The 23,090-nt window shown below is 58.8% G+C and overlaps 4 protein-coding genes and 2 non-coding genes across 12 annotated transcripts; 4 read left to right on the top strand and 2 right to left on the bottom strand.

The window, feature by feature from the left end:
• Positions 1-2: 2 nt before the first annotated feature.
• Positions 3-2,909, bottom strand: RAB34 (RAB34, member RAS oncogene family). Of its 3 annotated transcripts, none has more exons than XM_033078053.1 (11): positions 2,836-2,909; positions 2,059-2,163; positions 1,883-1,974; positions 1,501-1,566; positions 1,232-1,333; positions 1,099-1,163; positions 973-1,024; positions 757-838; positions 587-677; positions 397-503; positions 3-314 (listed from the first exon to the last, which is right to left on the bottom strand). In XM_033078053.1, exons 2-11 carry the CDS (start codon positions 2,110-2,112, stop codon positions 84-86), a joined length of 942 nt encoding a protein of 313 aa, XP_032933944.1. In that variant the 5' UTR covers positions 2,113-2,163; positions 2,836-2,909; the 3' UTR covers positions 3-83. The 3 variants fall into 3 exon arrangements, with proteins under 3 accessions (XP_032933944.1, XP_032933946.1, XP_032933945.1); XM_033078054.2 differs by having other exon boundaries at positions 166-314; positions 393-503; XM_033078055.1 differs by lacking the exons at positions 1,883-1,974; positions 2,836-2,909 and having other exon boundaries at positions 2,059-2,139.
• A 263-nt stretch (positions 2,910-3,172) lies between these two features.
• Positions 3,173-5,251, top strand: RPL23A (ribosomal protein L23a). Its single transcript, XM_033078562.1, has 5 exons — positions 3,173-3,312; positions 3,726-3,906; positions 4,145-4,321; positions 4,688-4,757; positions 5,187-5,251. Exons 1-5 carry the CDS (start codon positions 3,288-3,290, stop codon positions 5,199-5,201), a joined length of 468 nt encoding a protein of 155 aa, XP_032934453.1. The 5' UTR covers positions 3,173-3,287; the 3' UTR covers positions 5,202-5,251.
• LOC117006238 lies at positions 4,000-4,070 on the top strand. The gene has a single exon (XR_004419976.1). It is a non-coding gene; the product is annotated as a small nucleolar RNA Z17 (small nucleolar RNA).
• LOC117006237 lies at positions 4,551-4,616 on the top strand. Its single transcript, XR_004419975.1, has one exon. It is a non-coding gene; the product is annotated as a small nucleolar RNA SNORD42 (small nucleolar RNA).
• A 2,632-nt stretch (positions 5,252-7,883) lies between the features above and the next one.
• On the bottom strand, positions 7,884-9,953 carry TLCD1 (TLC domain containing 1). The gene is made up of 4 exons (XM_033078451.1): positions 9,720-9,953; positions 9,496-9,578; positions 9,087-9,169; positions 7,884-8,654 (listed from the first exon to the last, which is right to left on the bottom strand). Exons 1-4 carry the CDS (start codon positions 9,914-9,916, stop codon positions 8,259-8,261), a joined length of 759 nt encoding a protein of 252 aa, XP_032934342.1. The 5' UTR covers positions 9,917-9,953; the 3' UTR covers positions 7,884-8,258.
• NEK8 (NIMA related kinase 8) lies at positions 8,357-21,904 on the top strand. Of its 5 annotated transcripts, none has more exons than XM_033078447.1 (15): positions 8,357-8,442; positions 11,601-11,806; positions 12,766-12,998; positions 13,624-13,755; positions 13,942-14,150; positions 14,556-14,635; positions 14,895-15,076; positions 15,288-15,438; positions 16,527-16,603; positions 17,759-17,876; positions 18,143-18,293; positions 18,408-18,571; positions 18,783-18,941; positions 19,032-19,190; positions 20,797-21,904. In XM_033078447.1, the coding sequence occupies exons 2-15, from the start codon at positions 11,671-11,673 to the stop codon at positions 20,823-20,825; spliced, it is 1,980 nt and encodes a 659-aa protein (XP_032934338.1). In that variant the 5' UTR covers positions 8,357-8,442; positions 11,601-11,670; the 3' UTR covers positions 20,826-21,904. The 5 variants fall into 5 exon arrangements, with proteins under 5 accessions (XP_032934338.1, XP_032934340.1, XP_032934339.1 ...); XM_033078449.1 differs by lacking the exon at positions 8,357-8,442 and adding an exon at positions 9,187-9,274; XM_033078448.2 differs by lacking the exon at positions 8,357-8,442 and adding an exon at positions 10,771-10,912.
• Positions 21,905-23,090: the final 1,186 nt, after the last annotated feature.

Raw genomic sequence — 23,090 nt, 5'->3', positions numbered from 1 at the left:
TTACAAAGCATAAAAAAGGTTTTATTAAGACAAAAGGGAGCTTGAGGGCATCTCCCCTGTGAGCAGTACCTGGGTTTGCATAGCTACAGGAGCCACACGGGTGTTCCTGCCTGCCCCAGCCAGGGGTGCCCAGGCAGGCGAGGGGCCAGGGGGGCTGGGGGTGGCAGAGACGGCTCCTCGGGGCCGGCCGGGGTCGCCCCTCTTTGGTCCAGAGGTGTGAGCACGGAGGGGGCTGGGGCTGTCCCCTCACTGGCAGCACTTGGGTTTCTTGCGGGGCGTTGACAGGTACAGGTCGCTCTCCTTGCTGCTGATCCCTGAGGGGCAGAGGAAGGAGGGTTGGTGGGAGGGTGGACAAGGGGGACACCCAGGTGGGGCTGGCCAGGGTTACTCACGCACGGCGTCGCCGATCCTGCGGGTGTTGGTGCCGCGCTCCAGCTCGGCCAGCACGCTGCTCTCAAAGGTCAGGGCCGCCACTCGGAAGAAGAAATCCCGCACGTTCTCCCCTGCCCCATAGGAAGAGACCCCCTGAGCGTCCGCTGACCTGGCTGATGCTGGGATCTGCAACCCCCACCCAGCTGGGACTCACCAGTGAGTGAGGACACAGCCCAGTACTCTGCCTGCATCTCCTGGGCCACCTTGAGAGCGTCCTTCTCCATCAGGCTGTACTGTGCTGGTGTCTGCCAACCAAACCGGCCATGGGTGGGTGACAGGGGCAGCCAGGGCACAGTTTGCCCACAGGGAGGGGGACACACTCACGCTCAGATCCTTCTTGGAGCCCACCAAGAAGAGGATCACGTTGGATGGGTCGTTCTCCTTCAGAGCATCAGCCAGCCACTGCCTGTGGGAGCCACTGTCACCAGTTGCTGGCCAAGCACTGCCCTCATGCTCACACACCACAACAGCCCCACAGCCCCTCTCTGTCCAGCCCCCACGCTCATCCCTGGCCCCACTGCTGGGCCATGCGTCACCTACCGTGTGTGCTCCAGGGACCCCACGTCGTTGACATCGAAGACAATCACGATGGCTGGGGGAGGAAGGAGGGGTGAGAGGGGCACAGGGGCAGCGGGGTGGGCAGCTGGGATGCAGTGGGGAGCTCACCCTGTGCTCCCCGGTAGTAGGTGGAGGCGATGCACTTGAAACGCTCCTGGCCAGCCGTGTCCCACCTGCGGGGGTGTGGGAGGTGAGGGGGGGACTGCAGGGGTGTGTGGGGAAGGGGCTGGCACCTACTCACAGCTGCAGGCTGAAGGGCACTCCCAGCACCTCAAACCGCTCCATCTCGAAATCCACCCCGATGGTCGCCTTGTAGTTCTTATCAAAAGTGTCCTTGCAGAACCTGCGGTGGGGTGAGGGGGGTGTGAACATCCCCTGATGTTCCCAACCTCTCGGGGGCTCAGTGCCCCTCTCAACCCCCGGGAGTGCCCAGCACCAGGCTCTGTGGGGGAGAGGGGTCACTCTCCCCACTCGTCACACCCCTCCAAGCCTCTCCGTGCCTCCCGTTACCGGTTGATCAGGCAGGTCTTCCCCACCGAGAGATCGCCCACCACGATGATCTTGGAGATCTTGAACCTGCAGCGAGGGGGACGCGCGGCTCAACAGAGTGGGGGGCACCCCACGGCTGACCCCGGGGGCATCACCCCACGGCCCCTCGTGTCCGCAGCGCTCCGCATCCCGGCCCTGCTCATCCCGGACCCTCCCGCGCCGTGCTCCCCCCGTGTCCCCCCCGCGCCGCATTCCAGCGCTGTGACGCAGGGCTCGGCACCGGGCAGCGCCGGCAGCCACGCGGCGCCCACGCCGGGGACCCCCACCCGCGGCTGGCAGCACCGCGGGCCCCTCGTCACCCCCCCGTGCCAACAGCGCGGAGCCCGGAGCTCGCCGGACTGACCCCACAGTGCCCGTGCGCTCCTCCTGGCAGGCGCTGGCCACTGTGGGGTGGAAGGCGGGGCGGGTGTGCAGGGCGGCCTCCTTCCGAAAACACTGCGAGGGGGACAAAGAGGGACAGCGGGGTGACCACGGGGCTCGGCGAGGTCACCCCCGGGCTGGCGTGTCCCCGCTGCTCACCGCGGGCAGGTCGGCGATGACCCTGTCCCTGCGGACCGGAGCCAGCACGTTCATGGTCCGTGGGTGGCCGCGGGAGCGGGGATGGGGTGAGGGTCACCGCGAGGTCTGGGGACAGAGAGAGAGCAAGGAGTGGCCGTGTGTCCATGTCACAGCTGTCCCCAGGAACAGCTTTCTGGAACATCGTTGTCCCTGTGTCCCCAAGTGGGGCTGTCCCGTTATCCCGACAGTCTCCACTTTCCCAGGACATGGTTGTCCCCACGTCACCAAGGATGGCTGTCCCCACATCCCCGCCACCTCGAGCCCCCTAGCTGTGGCTGTCCTCACAACCTGCGGCACAGCTGTCCCCGTGTCCCAGCCATCCCCACATCCCGAGTGTGCCATCCCAGGGTGCCACTGTCCCCCTGCCCTCAGGAGTGGCTGTCCCACATCCCGGGATATAGCTGTCCCCATCCCGAGATACAGCTGTCCCCTCGTGTCACCGCCCCCGCATTCCTACACACCCACTGTCCCCGTGTACCACCCACCCCCGTGTCCCAGCTGTCCCCACAGCCATCCCAGGGTATCGCTGTCCCCGTGCCCCAAATGTCTCTGTCCCCAAGTCCCACCCATCCCCATCTCCGTGCCCCTCCGGTCCCCGCGTGTCCCCCCCGTCCCGTGTCCGCCGTGCACGGACCCCGCCGTCCCCTCGCTTCATCCCAGTCCAAGCTCGAGCTCTCCCCGCCTCGTCCCTGTCCCCACAGCGGGGAAATGAAGCGGGGTGTCCCCGTTACCGCGAACCTCCCAGCGCCGGTAGCGGTGCTCGGTGCTTCACGCCCAGTCCCGGAGTAACCGGCGTCCTGGCCCCTCCCACGCCCCCGAACGGGGGCGTGGGAGGGGCCAGGACGCCGGTTACTCCGGGACTGGGCCGTTGCTTTGCTACCACCGCAAACAGGAGCCCGGTAATCCCCCGCCACCCCGGGGCTCACCCCGGTCCCGCACCGCCACGACGGCGGGGAGGGACAGCAGCGTGCCAGACTACAACTCCCAAGACGCCCCGCGGCGCGCGGGACACCTCTGCGCGTGCGCGCACGAGTCCGTTAATGAGTACTACCACTACCGGCATGCTTCGAAGATCTCGTGAGATTTGGGCGGCGGGGTGATGGTGTTTCCGTTTTGTTCCCGCGAGATTTGGGGGTATAAGCCCGTGCGGCGCGGCGCGGGAGACCCCTTTCGGCTTCCGCCTGGCCAAGATGGCGCCCAAGGCGAAGAAGGAGGGTGAGGGCGCGGGGCGCTGTGTCCGTGTTGGGGGCGCGGGGCGGCTCGTGGGACCCCGCGGGGTGCTGGTGTGTGTGTGGGGATCGGGTTGAGCGAAGCGGGAGTGACGCAGGGTTCCAGCGCTGTGTTGGGTAGAGGCACGTGGAGGTGGCGGGACAGGCCTGCCGGGCTGTCTGGGGGAGGTGGGGGGTGTTCCCATCTCGATGTGCGTGGGGAGGGAATAAGCGCCTTTTCCCGCACGGAAACGGGAGACTTATAATTCGGTTAGGCATTTTGAAGCTCATTTTGGTGGGATGAGGGAGTGCGGGCGGCTGGGTGAGCTCCTGCTCATTGACCGGGGGAAGCCGTGCCGGGCTGGGGAGCGCATCCCGACCCTGCCGATCCTTGTGGGGCTGACTGAGCTCTCCTCACAGCTGTGCCTCCCAAGACAGAGGCGAAAGCAAAGGCGCTGAAGGCCAAGAAGGCCGTCCTGAAGGGGGTCCACAGTCACAAGAAGAAGAAGATCCGCACGTCGCCCACTTTCCGCAGGCCCAAGACGCTGCGGCTGCGGAGGCAGCCCAAATACCCCCGGAAGAGCGCCCCACGGAGAAACAAGTGCGTGTGGGGTGTGGGGCTCTGCCCTGCCGGGGAGTTTGCGGGGTGGGAGCAGCCCCGTGAATGGGCTGCTGTGGGGTCCTGGTGGTTTGGGATGCAGGTGATGATTTTAAGCGACCAAAGCCTGAGAGTTTGTGATTATAACCTTAGGTGACTGATGCACCCCAAAGAAAGAAAGACCCTGAAATGCAGAGGAGCGCGTGCCAGCCCTCTGTTAATCATAGGACCTCTCTTGCAGGCTGGACCATTATGCCATTATCAAGTTCCCTCTGACCACAGAATCAGCGATGAAGAAGATTGAGGATAACAACACTCTGGTGTTCATTGTGGATGTCAAGGCAAACAAGCACCAGATCAAACAGGCTGTCAAGAAGCTGTACGATATCGATGTGGCCAAGGTCAACACATTGATTAGGTGAGAAGGGGGAGAACAGGTCCCTGATGGGTATGAGGTGCTTAATTTTGGCAGAAAATGGGAACACGTGTGAGATTCAGCGGATGTGGGATAAAGCTCCATAGCCAAGCACAGCTTTTGACTTAGCACATCTTGGTAGAAGTGGGAAATGTTGGCAGACCCGGAGGGTTGGTTTCCTCAGGGGACTCTTTGCCTCTTCAAGGAGCACTTCTGACACACACAGAGTCCTGTGCAAATGATGTAAACTTTTACATCACTGAGTAATGTGATGTTTCCAAAGGAACCACTGATGCACATGGAAATTGCAGGAATATGGAGCAGGGGGGAGGAGTTGCCTCTGTTCTGATGCCTCCTGTTTCTCCCTAGGCCTGATGGAGAGAAGAAGGCTTACGTCCGACTGGCTCCAGATTATGATGCACTGGATGTGGCCAACAAGGTGAGATATGTCTTTGAAACTTTAAAGGTTTTTTTTTTTTGCAACTTTTCTCGTGTCTCCTCCACTGATTGCTTTTCCTGAGTTTCTTCATGAGGTACTTGTGCTTCAAGTGTGGTGGCACTTCTGTGGCCTTTTAGCTAGAGAGGATCTGAGTCTTGAGGAGCCACATTCTCAGTCAGTTCAGTCCTCAGCGTGGTTGAGGTAGGCAGGAGGCAGAGGTGGTGCATACAGAGTGGAGCAGGGGAACGTACAGCACAAGGATCCCTGTGGAATAAGTGTACAAAGTGGATGTGTAAAGCTCTTGGGCAGGTCTGGGAGGAAGAAGCCTTGGAGGACAGGAATCCTGGGGAGGTGCAGTGATATCAGTGGTGGAGGCTCTGCCTTTCTGCCACCTTAACATCTGTTTTAACATGCTTTGCTTCTTTCCAGATTGGAATCATCTAAACTGCATCTGCCGAGGACTGTACAGACTATTAATAAACATTGTGACACCACTGAGGGCTCTTGTGGTTTGTGACAGCACAGCCCATGTGAAACAGAGCACCCAGCAGTTTTGGGCCTTCATTTCATTGAAGGGGTTCCTCCTTCCCTTCCTGGCAGTGGGTGGGCAGAGCTGTTCCATGAGAGGGTCGTGGGCAGTGCTGCCCTACTCAGAGGGTGTCTGGGGTCCTGTGAACATGAGGTGACACCTAATTCTCAAATATCTCTACATTTCATTTATGCCTTGACCTCTTGTGTCTTGCATTTTCTTGCACAGTGTGTTTGTGATCAGTGTTTTGGGTGTCCTACCTCACTTCCTTGTGGAGCAGACCATGGGTGGCCACAACAAAAACCTGCCAATGGCTCTGATGTGACACAAGTGACCTGTCACACCATTTCCCCAGCGTATCAGCTCTCTGCTTATGCTGCAGGTTCACTTGGAACCCTCCTGCTTAATACAGCAGCAGAGGCTTTGTGGGTTTTTCTGGCACAATCTCTGCTCTATTTGCTAGCAGTGTGTGTTTCCCTGTTGCTGTTCCTCACAGGGTTCACTGTCCTTAGGGCTGTTTCTAAATGCTACCTCTGCAATGTTTAGCTTTAAGTCTGTACATGAATCCAACTTTTAGAGTGTTTGGAGTCAGGAGAACGTGGAGCACTGGGTGAGCAGGGAATGGAAGAATTACAGAAAAGTCTTCAGGGTACTTGAGTCTAAGTACATACTTAGCCTTGACTTGAGAAAGATGATGAAAGCAGTGACCAAATATTGATTGGGTAATTGAGCTTTTGAATGGTGGGACTCAGAGTTCCTTCAGGCCTCTTATGGAGGGTGGCAGAGTCCCAGGATGGTGGTGGATGGAAAGCCGGAGCTGGTCTCAGGACTGAGGTGGAGATTTGTGCTGGGCTGTGTGGCTCTGGCTTGACACCCCTCATTTGGGCTTGGGTGAGGTGGGCTGGAGGTGCTCCCTGCCTGCTACAAGGGATGAAAAACTGCCTGGAGGGAGGAGTGCTGCTTTCCTGGCCCCTCCAACCCAGCCTTTTCCCTGTGCGTGAATAGCAGCAGAGTCCCCTGACCCCCCCCGGGCCATCTTTTTAAATGTAGTCACCTCAAGAAAGATGTGGGAGAAGTTGCCCCTCTTGTAGTAAAGCTGCTGTCACTGCTGGGCAAGGATTTGGTGTGGAGAGCCTGGATGTGCTGCAGCCAGAGGCTGGGAGGGATTCCACATGAGCATGACTTGCAGTCAGCCCTGGCCTTACCTCAGCTCACCCAGTGGTGCTGCCCTGGCACTTCACTTGCCTCTTGCTCCTGGCTGGCAGCCTGCCTGATCCACAGCTGCCCTGCTGGGGGATGCTCCTGCTGGAAGCCAGGAGGGGAACAGCAGGGAGCTGTGGTCCCTCCTCTGGGAAGCTTTGTCATGCCTGGTTTCCACACTGGTTTAAGGACAGGGAAGTGTGGGCTGGTCTCAGGCTGTGACCTGCTGGGACAGAGCCACGTCTGCTTCATGTGGGGAGACAAGGGGGAATGTGTGCAGCAATAGGGGTGAGGGGAAAATTAACATTTGGGCTTAGTTATGGGGTGATTGCAGATGTAGTGCTGCTGAGAGCAAGGCTGAGCCCTGCCAGGGCTGCTGAGCTCTGCTTCGAGCAAGGAGGGACGAGGCAGCAGGTTTGGAGCTGGCATCGATCCCTGCCCACACTGTCCCAGCTATCACATCTCTGTTCAAGCTGCCAGACTCTTCCTGGGACTGGTGTCAATGCTCACCAGGGAGTCCCAGCAGGATCCAGATCCTGTGGGGTGTTTCCCAGCTCTCTGGTGGAAAGATGATCCCCTACTGTCTGCCCTTAATCACCAGCTTGTTTCAACCGAAGCGCCTGTCTCTGCCTGAGCTGGGCAGGTGCTGGGCTGGGTGGGACAGATCTGCCCGAAGCAGGGGCTGGGCAGGAGTCCCTTCTAAGCCCCACTGCTAATGCCGATCTGGTGCCATCCTGGAGCTGTCACATCAGCAGGATTTGCCTCTCTGGTGCTCCACAGGACCGGCTGGGCCAGTTCTGGCCCCGTTCCCCTAGTGGCCCCACTCTCCCTTCTCCTCCCACTGCTCCAGGAGAGCTGCTGGAGCCATCCTGGGCCTGTGGCTGCAGGAGAGGGCCCAGCATGCTCACAGGGCTGCAGCTGCGCTGTGCCAGTGAAGATTGCTCCAGGGGGATGCAAGCATGCAGCAATATTCCAGGAAGAGCCCTTGGCCTCACATGGCTTTTCTGTGCCAGCTCCACTTCACGTGGCTGCCGGGTGAGTCACGCAGCCCAGCCAGGCTCCTCACCGCCAGGCTGGAGACAGGCAGGTCAGGCACTGACACAAGGCTTGGTACCTCTCCTGCTTCCCTTCAACTGTTCTGCACAGCCCTGGGTCTCTGGAAGAGCAGAGGAACCCATCCATGTGAGGGACAGAGCTGTGCTGTTCAAGGCTCAACTGGGTTGGCAGGACCCAGCAGGCTGAAAGGTCCCTAGAACAAAGCAAGCAGCAGGAATGTGCCCTCTCCCTCCCCGAGAAGTGCCAGCCCTCCTCTGGGAATGGGGCACATCCTTTCCCACGTCCCTGGCCCAGGGGGAGTCCCCAACCTGCTCTGCCCCACAGAAGAGCCAGCCCAGGTGTGCTGTGGCAGCAGTAGAGAGACTGATTTTAATGCACATACCACCCACATCACCACGGGAGGGACTCGTCCCCTCCCTCGCAACCCCTCCAGGCCATCAGCTGCGAAGTGCAGCCACCCGTGGCCCTCCAGCTGCCTGCAGGGAAGCTGGCTTGGGCTGCTTCTCCGTCGGCCATGCCTCTGGCTTCAGCAGCATCCCCACAGCTCGGTGAAGCTGTCGGGCTGGTCCAGCAGGGAAGCGCTTTGCTTTTCGGCAGAAGAGCAGGTGAAGGCAGGGCCTGGGGCCAGGGAGCAAGCCCTAAGGCACATCAGAGCAGCTCTGGAGAGCCCAAAACTTCCAGGAGCCGGAGCTCGGGTCACCCTTGGCGCGCACATCTCAGTCTATCAGAAACTTCTCACCATCTACATCTCTCCCCGCAGAGCCCTTGCGCAGGGAGGGGAAAAAATCGGAGCGGAGGAGGCGGGAGAAGTACATGAGGATCATGGCGTCGAGCAGCAGGAGGTTGGCAGTGAGGAAGGCACCCTGGCCCTGCACCTCCACGTAGCGGAGGAAGTACCAGGTGAGGTAAGCCTGGGGCGCCAGGCGGAAGGCGAAGTACACCACCAGGTTGATGTACTTGTTGGCCTCGTAGAGCGCCGGGGAAGGCACGTTGCTCATCTTCAGCAGCATGCGCACCGTGAGGAAGATGTTGCTCACCTCCACCAGCAGCAGCAGCACCGCTGCCACCAGGAAGCGGCCGGTGATGATGAGCGAGACAAAGGCAGAGATGGCCTGGGATATACACACAATACACACAGAGCAGGGTCAGCTCACCTTGCCCTAGGGAAAGCGAGTCCTTCCCCACCCTCAGTCAGAGCGCACAGTGCTGTTCTCCCCACCCAGAGATGACAGCAGGCAGCTGAGCTTAGAGAAAACCAGTCTGGAAAGCCAGATCCCCCCAGGACCAGTTACACCTCCCTGTGCAGGGATGAGCCTCCAGCTCTTCCCCCTCCCAGCTCGGCAGCCTGTCTGGCTCCAGGCGCTCGGAGCCGATGCTGGCAGACGTCCTGCCCCACCAGGCGCCCTTGCCTTGTTGATGCAGAGCCTACCTGGCAGCCAGGGCGGGGCAGAGGGAAGGGCTCCAGCCTGCCCCGCCATAGCCCATGAAACCTGGGTGGGCTGAGCCCTGGGGTGTGTGTAGCCCCCTGTGCTGGCCATACTCACCATGGCATGGTGCACCAGGTACTCCCAAGACGAGCGGGACTGATAGTTGAAGATGATGTCAAGGGTGTCGTGGATGAAGTAGCCTGTGGGATGAAGGAGAGCGTTCAGCAGGTCTGGCTTGTGCGCTGTGACCCAGTGTGGAAAGGAGGAGCAGCGAGGAGGAGAAGGGTGGTGTGACTGCTCTTCAGGTATCAAAAACACCTCCGCCCCGTCTGGGTATGGAGACACGGCTATTTCCTGGGGGTTGGCAGCCTGTGGTCTCCACGCTCATGATTAAGGCAGGAAACATGGAGCTGCCCAGCCCTCGAGCCGGTGGCTCGTCCTGAGCCAGCATACCGAGCGAGGCTGAACAGGGAGTGGGCTAAGTCCGGCGGCGTGGCTGCGGCCATTGCCCTGCCTGGCTCCTTACCTGAGGAAAAGCAGACCAGCAGGTGCCCTGAGACGCTGTAGCCGTCCTGTATGTCGGAGAGCAGCTCCGGAGAGTTCCAGAGGCTGGCAGTGAGGAGAGGAAGAAGGGGGTCAGCCTAGGTTCCGGGACGGAGAACACGGGACCCCCTACCCCCTGCCCACTCCTCAGGAGTGCCCAGCTCGCAGCGTGTGCACCGTGCCCCGTACCCCCGCGCTGCCCGGTACCTGAAGAGGGCCCATAGCCCGGCCAGCACGGAGTGTGCGAAAGACACGAGGAGGTTCCTCCAGCGCCAGACGCGGCCGGGCCGGCTCCGTACGGCGGCGGGCTGTGGCAGGGCCAGAGCCAGCCGGCGCAGCGCCCCGAAGATCAGCACGCTGCCGGCCACCAGCGCCGCCGAGGCCGCCCGCCAGCCCGGGCCCATCGCGCCCAGTCCGGCGGCGCGCGGCCGCGGCGGGCGGGGCCGCGGGGCCACGCCCCTGCGACCACACCTTTGCTTGGCCACGCCCCCCGCATGCGCCCGCGGGGCCACGCCTTCCCATTGGGCACTCCTCCCGCGCTGGCCACGCCTCCCCCCGCGCGCCTGCGCGGGTTTGGCGGGCACTGAGGGGCGTGGCCGCGCCTTTCATTGATAAGCGGCGCGCTGGCCACGCCCCCCGTGTGTGTGTACGCGCGTACGCGCGGGGCGGTGCGCGCACGTGTGCGGAGTGTGGCGGGTGTCGCACCTGTGTGCGGGTGCTGGGTGTGCGGGTGCTGGGTGTGTTCCTGCTGGGCGGTGCTGCTGAACGGGCGCGGTGTTGCACGTGTGTGCCCAACACCGCGCGTGTGGGTGTCAGATACTGCCCGTCTGTACTGGTGTGCGTGGCGGACTGCACATCTGTGCTGGGCTCTGCACATCTGCCGCAGTGATGCACAGCTGGCGTGGGCTTCGCACATCTGTTCTGCGCCGTGTGTGTGACCCCGGCACGGTGTGGCTGTCGCCGGTGGCTGCGGCGCATTGTGTCGGGGGGTAGGGGATATGCCCGGGAAAACATCGTGTTTGGAAAAGTAGTGTGAGCAGCTGCAAAGGCTCACCTCAGGACATGGGAGCGGGAGCTGGGGCACTCAAAGGTACCCCCTAATACCAGGCTGCAGTCGGGTGAGGCCGAAAACGCGGCGTGGTGCTGGTTCCTGCGTGGCGGTCCTGCCCCATCGCTGCAGGGCGCTGGCTTGCGCGAAGCGGGGGCTGACCCTCCCCCGGTGAGCCGAGCTGGCAGTCGCTAGATGGCAGCAGGGCCACGTGGCAGTGCCACTGCTGTCACTGTCCCCACTCCAGGACAGAGGCCACCACTCCTGGGTGCAGGGCAGGACCCGCTTCCACGCTATAGGCGCCATCACGGCTGGCCCCGGGATGCTCGTGGTTCTGGGGGGTCTAAAGCAGGTCTGGGGAGCCACGGAGCGGACTCGTGCCCCTTTGCTGGCCCTGCAGCAGCGCAGCCCCAGGCAGTGGGTGCCCCTCCAGGCTCGGGGCTGGAGGCTGCTGGGGACACCGCCACTCTCCGGGGGTGCGGGAGGTCCTGCTGGCATCCCCCAGTCGGGGCGGGCTGCCCAGCGCACCCCAAGCCTCTCTCTTTGGGTGCTGCCCAGGAAGGTCCCGGTGGCATTGGGGTGCCACCCAAGCGGGGGCTGGCGTTACCCCCCTCAGCCCAGACGGACACACGGAGACCCCCGGGCCTCACACGCGCGGCGCGGTTTGTCCGCCCGCGGACGCCGTAGCAACGCGGAAGTGTCTCCATGGAGACGGGAGGAGCCGGGCCCGAGCATGGAGAAATACGAGCGGATCCGGGTGGTGGGGAGAGGGGCCTTCGGGTGAGGGGGTGCCGGGGATGGGCGATGGGGAGGATTTCAGTCTCTCTGCCTCCGGGCGGGAGGTCTTTAAGCCACGTCCCCGTGGCAGCGAGGCGCTTGTGGCCACGGCAATGTGGGGTTGGCTGGGGTGTGGCACCCGGGGGGACACGGCACAGAGTGGGGCGCGAGGATTGCAGGCGACCTATGTCACCCCAGGGTGATGCCAGGCCCTGTGTTGTGTCCCCCGTCCCTGCGCTGAGGTCCCGTCCCTGTCCCCGCAGCATCGTGCACCTGTGCCTGCGCAAGGCCGACCAGAAGCTGGTGATCCTGAAGCAGATCCCCGTGGAGCAGATGAGCAAGGATGAGCGGCTGGCAGCGCAGAACGAGTGCCAGGTCCTCAAGCTGCTCAGCCACCCCAATGTCATCGAGTACTACGAGAACTTCCTGGAGGACAAGGCGCTCATGATCGCCATGGAATACGCCCCAGGTGGGCCTGGCTGTCCCCCTGTGCCTGTAGCTGTCTCTGGCCAGGTCCAGGGGATGCCAAGCACTTGTCTCTCTTTGGGTCAAGCTGCTGTGGTCTCATGTCATGCTCCTTGTAAAGATCCTGGGCTTTGCACCCCCCAGGAGCCCAGGCATATCTCTCTTAAGGAGCCATTTTTGTAGAAAAATATCAGTGGTTCTTGGTGGACACCAAACTGACCATGAGCCAAGCATTGATGCAGGTTGTGGAGTCACCATCCTTGAAGGTGCTCAAAAGAGAGATTCTGTTCCTGGACAACCTCAGTGGCCCTGCTTGAGCAGCAGCCTTGCAAGGTCCCTTCCAGCTCAGCCACTCCATTTTTATATGCCTTACACCTGCTAACCATATCAAAAACAAGGAGATTTCAAACCCCTCTATCCCTGATCAGCATATTACCATCTGCCCTTGTCTCAGGTTTCGTGCACATTTCCCTATGTCAACTCTGTTGGCCCCACATTTCTAACGAGATTTCCAGTGGAGTTTCAGGTGAAATCAACATTTGCATGAGGATTTGCTAAAAGCTGTACACAAGCCCTGAATCTGGACCTTCCCCTCCCAACAGGGGCCTCTCTGTGCCACGTGGCCTCTTGGACTGCAAGAATTCTCCTCTGCAGAACAGGCTGATCTTGTTCTGCTGTGGAGGTTTATGTCCTCTTCCAAGAGCTGTAATTTTAGTGTTTCTTTTCCTGCTACTTTTGATAATATATCAACAGTAACTTTTGTCTGGCTGTTTCTTCCTCCCACCGACTGTGCTGCCGTTGTTCAGGAGCATTGGAGGTTGTGCTGTGTATCCCACCAGGATGTTTTTCCCACATGCTTGTCTTGTTAGGATGCCAAAATGGCAATGTCCCCTCAGTTTTAGGCCAGGTTTGTGCTGTCCTGTGCAGCTCCCCATCCCCTCAGCCTTTTGTTGTTCCTTGCAGGGGGCACTCTGGCAGAGTTCATCCACAAGCGCTGTAATTCCTTGCTGGATGAGGACACCATCCTGCACTTCTTTGTGCAGATCCTCCTGGCCCTGCACCACGTGCACACCAAGCAGATCCTGCACCGTGACCTGAAGACCCAGAACATCCTCCTGGACAAGCACCGCATGATCGTCAAGATCGGAGACTTTGGCATCTCCAAAATCTTGAGCAGCAAGAGCAAAGCCTACACGGTGAGTGGCAGGGGGAGCTTCTTACCCCATGGCAGCAGGCTGGAAACTCTGGATTTGGCTCACAGTAGTCTCTGGGAAGTTGCTTAGGGCAATGCTGCTTTGTTCCTTGGCTGATATCTTCATGCCCGAGTTTGCTGTGGCTCTGTGGGCTGCAGAAAGGTAAGAAAGACCTGCCCAAAGCTGGGAGAGGATGGGGTGTCTGGGCCCACTGGTGAGGGCAGACAGGGTGGCTCCTGCTAGGGGTGGTGTTTGCAGACTTGTCTGACACATCCTTAGCAAATAAATTCCTGCCTGTGCACTCCCATCCTGCCTTAATCTCCTTTCTCTGCTTGACATTTGAGTGTCTCCCCACCTGGGCTAATCTGAGCTGACGTTTGTATCACGCTCGGCACTCTGGGCTCTGATTCTCTCAAGTGGATAGAAGCAAAATTAGAGGCAATCACTGTATGTGTCACTGGAAAGGCAAATCCTCTTGTTTTTCACTGAGATTGTCAGGCAGCTGTTAATGCCAAGGGAACAAAAGCCCAGCTCTGTGGAGCTTTACATGGTGGTGTTCCAGCCAGCCCTGCACCAAGCCTTCCTCTTTTCACTTCACTGCGCTGTGGTAAATTTTTGTCTTTTGTAGGTGGTGGGAACTCCGTGCTACATCTCCCCGGAGCTCTGTGAAGGGAAGCCTTACAACCAGAAGAGTGACATCTGGGCCCTGGGCTGTGTGCTCTACGAGCTCGCCAGCCTCAAGAGGGCTTTTGAAGCTGCGGTAAGAGCGATGTGGTTTACACGTAGCACAGGGAGCCCTGGCCTCTCACAGAGGTGCAAATGTATGCTGGGATCACCTCTCAGCGAGCCGGGAAGTGTGAAGGCAGAGGGCAGTGCTGAGAGCTCCTTCCTCCTTGGCCTCGCCCCTGACTGCCCAGCCACTGTTTGTCTCTTGTTTTCTCTCCAGAACCTTCCTGCCTTAGTGTTGAAGATCATGAGTGGGACGTTTGCCCCAATATCGGATCGATACAGCCCCGACCTGCGTCAGCTCATCCTCAGCATGCTCAATCTGGACCCTTCCAAGCGGCCCCAGCTGAATGAGATCATGGCCCAGGCCATCTGCATCCGGCCCCTCCTGAACCTCTACACAGACGTGGGCAGCGTCAAAATGAGGAGGCAAGTGACAGTGCCACCTCAGTGTCCCTTGGGAGGGGCTGCCACCGCCCACAGCATGTCTGACCAGCTCACTGCCTCTGTTCTGAGCTCCAAAGAGAGCATTTTCCCAATGCATCTCTCCTGTGCTGCCTAATGTGCAGCTGCTGCTGTCTGAGCTTGGCCCAGGGGCTCAGAGCCCGGCAGGTGCCATGGCAGGTGTGGGCTTGTCATCACAGTGACAGCAAACAGAGAGTTGTGAGCACAGGGGGAAGTGAACTGGTGCCAACTCCCCTCTCTCAGGTTGTTTAAAGCACTGACAAAGCAGCGCTGTGAGTGATTCACCCGTGGCTTCTGCTGTAGCTCTGCCCAGACATTCTGTGATCCAGGGCTCTGCAGGACATTAAAGGCTGGATTTTGGTTTGGCAGGCCTGAAAAACCCTTGGCTCCGGTGCCCACAGTGACCCACAGCCGGACAGGGGGACGGGCGAGCAGTGCCAGGCAGAGGGGTGAGTTCTGGCATGGTGTGTTCAACTCAGCTCCATTGGGAAGGACCCTTTCCTTTGGATGACACAAGTCACAGAGACACTCAGGGTTCTGGAGAGAGGAACTTAAGAGATGTCACCTTCCCTGAGCTCTGGAGGAGCCTTGCAGCCCCGTGGGTCTGGCTCTGACAGCTGTGCTGGCACCTGGACTGGCTGGTGCTGTGGCTTTTCCTGTGAGAGGAGAGTCAGGGATCCACATGAATGATTTCTCTGTGCCCCACAGGTGTCCGATGTGGTTCAGCCAGGACAGGAATCCCACCTCCACTGTCATCCATCTACACGTGGGGCAGTGGGATCACCACCCCTCTCCGCCTGCCCATGCTGAACACTGAGGTGGTGCAGGTCTCTGCTGGAAGGACACAGAAGGCTGGAGTCACCAAATCTGGGAGGCTCATCCTGTGGGAGGTGAGTGACAGGGAACCTGGAGCAGGCAGTTGCTCTGGAGCCTTGGATGTGTGATTTCTGTGAAGGAGGCTTTTCTACTCACTCACAGACCTTGGCACTGCCTGCTCCAGGACTGCAGTCCCAGCCAGAGTGTGGGTAATGCTGATAAGCCTATGGGAAGGGGTTCATCAGTGTTCTCCAACCCAGCTCTTCCATGGCTTCTCTCCATCAGGCTCCTCCCATGGGTGCTGCTGGGGGTCCTTCTCTGCCAGGAGCCACCGAGCAGCTCCAGCCTCAGTTTGTGTCCCGCTTTCTGGAGGGCCAGTCTGGAGTGACCATCAAACATGTGTCCTGTGGTGATCTTTTCACAGCCTGCCTCACAGGTGAGCTGCTGCCTCCTGCCTTCACCTGCCTGGGTCCCAGAACCCCGTAAACCCCACTGGGGTGTTGGGGAGCCTGCTCAGAGAGGAACCAGAGGGATGCTCTGGGCTGGGGCGACACAGAGGCCTCTGTGGCATCTCATGTAGCATCATGTGGGGGTCAGAAACGGCAGACACAGTCCTCCTGTGATGCCACGCTGGTCATCTTGGTCCCAAACTGTCTGGAGTGGGGAGGGCCACAAACAGTTGGATTTAGATTATCTTAAAGGTCTTTTCCGACCTAAATTATTATATGATTCTATGAAATCTCCTATGCTTGTTGTCCTGGCTGCACTGGTGTCACCTGGAATCAGAACTGACAGTGGGGACTGCAGTGTGAGGAGAATCTCTGATGCATACTCTGTGTGCATGACATGGGTACATGCAGTGGCCAGCAATGCCTGGTGTCAGTGAGGAGTCAGTGTGAGCTGCTGCAGGGCTGATTGTCCTCAAACTGCAGGAAAGCAGGGTTTGAAGCCCCCTCAGAGCAGTCCAGGAAGTGTTCTGGGTGGAAGGGGAGCACACACACCAGTCCAAGGCCATGTTTGTGGAGCAAACCCCTCCCAGTGGTCCTGTGGGAGTTGTGTTTGCTCTTCTGCTGGGGGTCAGGGCAGCAAACCACAGATACACAGTGGGCAAACTCCATGGGCATGTGTTTATCCAACCTCCCATGGCGTTTCCTGCCACCCCTCTGCTGGGCAGAGGGTTCAGGGAGTGCTCAGGGAGTGCCTCTGTGACTTTAACACCTTGACAGACCGCGGGGTTCACAGCTCCTGCGTACACAGCTGCAGCAATGTTATCTCAGCACTCTTATCACTGCTGTTTGTTTGTTGAGCCGTTGCAGCACGGTGAGGCTGCAGCTCCCTGGAAGCTCCTGCAGCTCCCTGGAAGCTCTCTGAAGGCTTGTGGCCCCTGCAGCTTGTTCTGAGTCCGAGTGGGTCCAGTGTCCTGGGAGCCACAGCCACGCCTCGACTGTGTCACCTTGCAGGACCTTACGTGTGCCTTGCAGGGCCTCACTGTGCCACTGACAAGGCTCCTTTCTGCTCCTCCAGACAGGGGGATAATCATGACTTTCGGCAGCGGCAGCAATGGCTGTTTGGGGCACGGAAACTTCACGGATGTGAGCCAGGTTGGTGGAGAGGGTGCTGGGCGTGCTGCTCCCCCAGGGTAAAGGATGGATCATGGCTTTTGCACCACGTGAGCGGGCTCATCCCAGCTCCAGGGATGTGCATCCCAGGCATGCTCTGGCATCTGACCCCCTCCCCCTCCTCTCCCTGTCACTGCGGGTTTTAAAAGACCCAACCTGCCTCTCTCTTTCTCTCCCCCCCCTACACAATGATCCCTTTGAGCGTGGGGGAAGTCAAGAGCTGCCTTGTGGTTGCTGTTGGCAGGCTCCCAGCTTGGAGCCTGCCTCCAATCACACACCTGCCTGCTTCACTCTTGGCCTGCAGCTGCCAGGGTTCACTGAGAAAAGTTATTTTTCAAAAGAGCCAGTATTTAAAGAAGAGCTGTGTGTTTCCGATTGGCTCAGAACTCTGGGGCTGAGGGCTCATTGCTCCCTTCCAGCTTCTTCCTCGCCTGCCCTCGGATGTGGCAGCAGCCCATGGCTTCCAGCCGAGCCTGGGGACTGGTGCCATTTGTCACTGTGGTCAGCTGGCCCGTTTGTTCCTGCTCCTCCTAGAGCTGAGCTGCTCCCTGCTTATGGCTGGGGAGGGGAGACCAGTTGGAAGCAGCAGCCAGATCCCAACAAATGGTGCTTTTCACTGGAGGAAGATAATGAGTATGAGGCGAGGTGTCAGATCTAACAGCAGGTCACAGCAGGGGCTGGGAGAAATGTGGAGATCCTGGTCCCTCCACACCCTAATGAATCTGAGCCGTTAACTCACAGCTCCTCTGCACAAGAGCCTTTGAGCCAACGCATCCTGCACCAAGCCCCTGCCTGCTCAGAGCAGGCGTTCACAGCCCCTGGCACTCCCCACATGGGCAGGGGGGCGAATCCCAACCCTTGCTGAACCTCTTCCCTCTCCAAACTCTCGTGCTGGCTGCTTTCTTCCGCCCCAGAGATGTTTGCATTATCTTCTGTGCTGCGTGCACGTAGTCTCTTATCCCTTTGAAGACTTGTTTGGAACAGGAAAAAAAAAAGAAGTTTCTCTGTTATTTGTGTTGGATGAAAACTGGGATGCTGCCAGCACTGTGTTGAGTCTGGGGGGCCGGGTGGGAGGGATGGGAGCAGCCGGGCAGGCTGGGAGGTCTCAGCTGACGGCTGCTGCTCTTCCCCTGCCAGCCCAAGATTGTGGAGGCCCTGCTGGGCTACGAGATGGTGCAGGTGGCCTGTGGTGCGTCTCACGTCCTGGCAGTCTCCAACGAACGGGAAGTGTTCGCCTGGGGCAGGGGGGATAATGGTAAGAGATGTCTATTTTGCAGAAGAGGGCTTGTGCCTGTTCCCATTCCCTTTGCTGGCCCTGCTTGCCCACAGTCCCCTCCAGATGTGCCAGGGTGGGTGGGTGTGGAAGAGCTGCAGCTGTTTTGCTGCATTCCAGGACCCCTGTGCTTTGTTTTTTGCTGCTTTCTGGACTCCTGCAGCAGCTGTGTCAGTGCTGCTCTCAGTGGGGCTGTGCTCAGGGTGTGTGTTGCCATCAGCTGTTCCCTGCTCTGTTCCTCCTGCCAGGTCGGCTTGGGCTGGGCACCCTGGAGTGCCACAACTGTCCCCAGCAGGTGACAGTCCCTCCAGAGCACGAGGCTCAGAGGGTCATCTGTGGCATCGATTCCTCCATGGTCCTCACCGTGAAGAACCAGATTCTTGCTTGTGGGAGCAACAGGTAAGAGGGGTGAGGGTCCACGCTCCACATTTTACCCTCCTGGGCCTGTCTGTGTTGTGACCAAAGGGCTCCAGAAGACATTCCTGTGTGATCCTAGAGATTTTCCCTGTGCAGGTGTAACAAGCTGGGCCTAGACCGGATCAGCTCAACAGAGGAGCCTTCCCCAGAAGACCAGGTGGAGGAGGCCACTGTGTTTGTGTGTGCCCAGTCAGCCCCCTTGAACCAAGAGCCCATTGTGTGTGCTGACATTGGTACAGCACATTCAGCTGCTGTCACAGGTGAGGGTGTGTGCCCAAATTCTGAGAGGGGGGTACCTGCATTTTCCCTGTCTTCCTTCTGCCTGTTTCCCTTGGGCAGTTTCTCAAGAGACACCCTGCTCCTAATGTTAAAACTCTGAGCAGGAAGCTCAGCCTGGAGACAGCAAAGAGCTTCAGGGGTTTCAGTGTGTCCCACGTGACACTCAGTTGTGTCTCTCCTCTCTGCTGTCAGCCTCTGGCCACTGTTACACCTTTGGGAGCAACCAGCACGGGCAGCTGGGCACCAACTCCTGCCGCAACAGCCGCGTGCCCCACCTGGTTGTGGGGCTCGAGACGATGAAGGTCACCGTGGTGGCTTGTGGAGATGCCTTCACTGTGGCCATCGGAGCAGGTGAGACTGAAGCCCCCGTGTTGTGGGCTGCAGCAGGCCCTGGCTGTGGCCAAGGTGGGTGTGCAGTGAGGTGTTTATGTCCCTCTGTAGACGGCGAGGTGTGCACGTGGGGGAAAGGAGCCAGGGGACGCCTGGGCAGGAAGGATGAGGAAACAGGAGTGCCAAGGCCAGTGCAGCTGGAGGAGACACATCCATACCTGGTGACCTCCGTCGCCTGCTGCCACGGGAACACGCTGCTGGCAGTAAAGCGTGAGTAAAGGCTTTGTCCCTGTGATTCCCTCCATGAGGACCCAGCCAGACACAATGCCTTGTGACCAGAGCTGTGCCGAGTAACCCTGGCACGTAAGCTCAGTGTTATTCTAGTCCTTCTTGAACTGTAGATGAATAGAAATAACTTCAAGCCCAAAATAATTCCCCTGCTGCTCTTCAGCTCTGTGACACTGCCTCTCCCACTGGGCAAGGGGAGCAAAGGGATGGCAGAGGCTGTCTCGTGCACTCCCAGACAGGTAGGCTGGCCAAGCTGCGGCCAGCGGGGAGCTGGCGTGCCAGCAGTCCACAGAGCATCCAAAAAGAGCAGCTCTCTAATTGATGCTGCTGAAATAGAAGCTGAGATTTGAGGCGTCATTTTGGCTACTGCCTTTCCATTGTGGTTTGGAAAAGATAGCGATGGTTTTTGTGGTTCCTCTCTGCTCGGGCCAAAGGCAGCATCGTGGCTCGGTTAAAACGTGCCCGTGGCGTGACCTGCCCTTCCATTGCCTGGATGTACAACGGGAGCCTGGCCCAGACTGCTGCAGGGGCCTTTCTTCCTCCTCTGCTGGGCTGATTATGGCCTCAGCCTGGGCTGAGGGATTCCAGTGCCAGCCCACTTCAAGGAGGCTAATTACAGCCCGGAGGGGAGGAGGCCCGGCTGACGGCCCGGCACAGCGGAATGGGCCCTGGCCCTGGCTCTCTTCCTGCCCTGCAAGTGCCCAGCTCTCATGTGATGTGCACTGCCACGTGAAGGGGACGGGAATGGCCAAGTCCCCAGGCTTGGGAACAAGTAGGGTATTTGTCATGGGAGTAAAAGGGTTTTGTCTCTGCAGGAAGATCGCAGGCTGCTCTCCCCTTCCGCTGCTGGAGTCACCCTGCACTCTGTGGCAGCTGGTTTGTGGGCTCCCACCTGCAGCCCTGTAAGAGCAGGGACTGAGTGTGCAGCCCCACTGCTGTCCCTCTGCCCGAAACCTTGTCCTGTCCCAGTACTGGGAGTGCAAACTCAGCGGTGTGAGGGCAGCAGCCTTGCCTACCCCAGCATCCCTCTGCAACCAGCGTGCAAAAAAGCACTAAGAGCTCTGTAAAGAGCTGAGATTTGGGCTTTCACACAGCTCAATCTGCCTGGAAATTTCTCCAGCGAGAACACGAGATCTGGTGACACACGTGATGTCATTGCTGCTGTGATCTGGCCCGGGAGGTGCTGGCACAGGCGAGCTGCACTCCACCTTTGAGGCGGCCGTTCTGCTCCTCCCGTGGGGCTAACTCTGCTTTTGACTGGTTTGGGCTGCTGCCCAGGTTATCATGAGCTGCTGCTGCTCCCTTCTTTCAATCCCACTGCAAACAGAATCACTGGGAGAAGCCAGGCTGGAGAGGAGGAGAGCACAAACGTCAAGTGGCTGCATTTGGTCCTGCTTGGGCTCTGTCTGCTGGGCGTTGCCTCGCTTGTGCCACTACTGAGGTCTTGCAGTGGCTTCCTGTAGGGAAGGGGACAGGGATTTTGGTGCCCATCTGTTGGGTATCAGGCCTGTGTGGGCAGAACACTTCTTGCAGCTTCATCAAGGTGGGGCTTCAAGCTAAATCTTGCTTTTTACCCTTTTTGTTTCAGCTGTCGTGGAGGAGTCGCCTTCCCAGTGAGTGGGAGCAGCCACATCCTGCTCTTCCTGCTGCCCATGGTGGCCTGGCTCAGACACACTCCACGCTCCAGAGCTCCTCAGCTGCACTCTGAAGGCAGCAGTCTGGAAACAGAGAGCTCCTAACGATGGTTCCCAAGGAACCAGAGCTGGTCTCACTTATTGAATTGTCACTGTGAACCTACAGTGCCTGAAAGTCACTGCCCTGGACGTGCCCAGAGCTTGGGTGCTGCCTTCAGGGGGTCACACTGTGCCTCTTCCCCTCCCTGCTGGAAGTGCCTGTGTGGAAGAGGAGCACAGAGGTTGTTTTCCTCTGTGGAAACTGTTTCTGGTTACACAGCCCAGGCTGACAGCTCCGTGTCTGAGAGAGCTGTCAGCCTTTGCACAGCAGCGTCTGGAGTCAGGGCCCCAGGCGCTGTGCTGGGTGACTAAATGCAAACCTCTTTGCTAATTAGAGAAGTCTGTCCTTTCCCATCCCCCCCCTAAAACGTTTCACCCATTTATTGAGCACACTTTGGAGGGTCCTGCCTGCACGGCTGGCTGAGCTCTGCACAAGCAGCCTCCCTGTGCTGCACAGCTCTCCCCAGATGCCACCTGGAGCTTTCCAATTACAGCGTCCCCTGGCCCCAGGAGCTCGCTGGAGGATCCTCCAGCTGACATTTGTCCTCAGGCCCCTCAGTCCTGCTGCTGACCGGCTCACTGGCTCCCAGCTGAGCCAGGGAAGGCAGCAAAACACAGCCAATGATCGTCAGTACTTAAAGTTTTTTAACCCAGATTTGTCCAGGGAGCTGATGAGTTTTCACCAGAGGTCTTTGCAGGCAGGAGAAGCACATCTATGTGTTATGGACAGCAGTCACGTTTTTTGTCTCCAGAAGGGTCGTTTCCTTTCCTTTATTTTTTTCCTCTTCTTTTCTTTTTTTAACTTACATTTGCCCTGGGCCATTTTTTGATGAGCTTCTGTCTCTGATCTGTCTGACATTGCAAATGCTCTTGCCTTTCACATCCATCTTTGTGCTGTTGCCAATCTGTTGTGTATAAAGTCGGTGCTTTCATAAGCTGGCTGAGATGGAATCTCTCTAATTATTTTTGTGATTCTTTCCTGTTTTCAATGAGGGAAACCTCGACGGGCTCTGGTAAAAGCCAACTGATCCCTCTGTCATGTGGAAGGTAATGAATTTCTGCAGCTCTCCTGCCCTTCCTTCCCTCGCCTGCCAGGCTCCGGCTGGGGCAGGGAGCAGGTCCCGTCCGGCCGGGAGAGGCGTGTGCAGCCCTGGCTGCAGACACAGCCTCCCTGTTTGGCTCCTGGCAGGGTGGGTGCACGGGTTTTTCCCTGCCTTTTTTGTTTCTTGTGGAGCTGCCTTTGCAGGCGGTTACACCCTGCTATCCCAGGAAGCCGACTGGAATTCAAAGGTTCTGCCAGTCCTTTGGCACTTTCCTGCGCTGCAGGTTACGGAGACGGCTCAGCGCGGTGTCGGGGAAGGTGCTTTCCCTTCCCAGACCAACCTGGGCACCAGGGTGGTTGCAGGGCTGGGTTCAATTGCCTCAGAGCCCCTCTGGGCCACTGCCTCTCCTCCCTGTGTGAAGCTGGCAGCAGCTCCAGCTCCTTCCAGCATCAGATTTCTCTTGCCTGTGTTGTTCAGAGTGCTCCGGGCTCCCCTCGCCCCACACCACATTTAAATAACATCCCTAGGAAGGGGCTGATGTTCCTTCTGCACCCTTGCCAGGGCTGAGGTTTGGCTGGGACAGCAGTAGGCAGGACAGAGGTTCTAATACCTTTTGTCTTGTACCAAAATGCCACTGCTTCAGGAGCCAAGCTCCTCCTGCTCTGGCTGAGCTGCCAAATCCAGGGGTGTGCCCCCCCCCTGCACCTGGTTGCTATCAGTGTACTGGTGTTAGGTGGATGATTTTATGGCTTTATGACACCTTTGCACTGCAATGTTGGCGCTGGAGGTGTCACCAGCTCGAATATTGGGATCTTTTGCTCAAGACTGGGGAAACCAATGTGGACCAGAGCGCTTTGTGCTGGGCCGGGGGCTCCGGCGAGGGCTGGAGCCCTCGGGATTTCACAGCCTGGGCTCTCCACACAGGAGTTCAGCTGTGAAGCCCAGCAAGATCATTTGAATAATTTAATACCGGGCTGTGACCAAGCCTGGCGAAAGGGTAAAGGAAACAAAGAGGCCCCCAGCCCCGAGCAACAAAAGCTCCTGGAACGACAAGCCGAGGCATGTCCGTGCTGCCGGAGGCAGAGAGCAGCCCGGGCAAATAGGCC

Source organism: Catharus ustulatus, chromosome 22 (genome assembly GCF_009819885.2).
Source record: "Catharus ustulatus isolate bCatUst1 chromosome 22, bCatUst1.pri.v2, whole genome shotgun sequence".
In the NCBI taxonomy this organism is placed as follows: Eukaryota; Metazoa; Chordata; class Aves; order Passeriformes; family Turdidae; genus Catharus; species Catharus ustulatus.
Note: the sequence above shows the minus strand (reverse complement) of the source record. Positions and strands in the feature narration are given on the sequence as shown.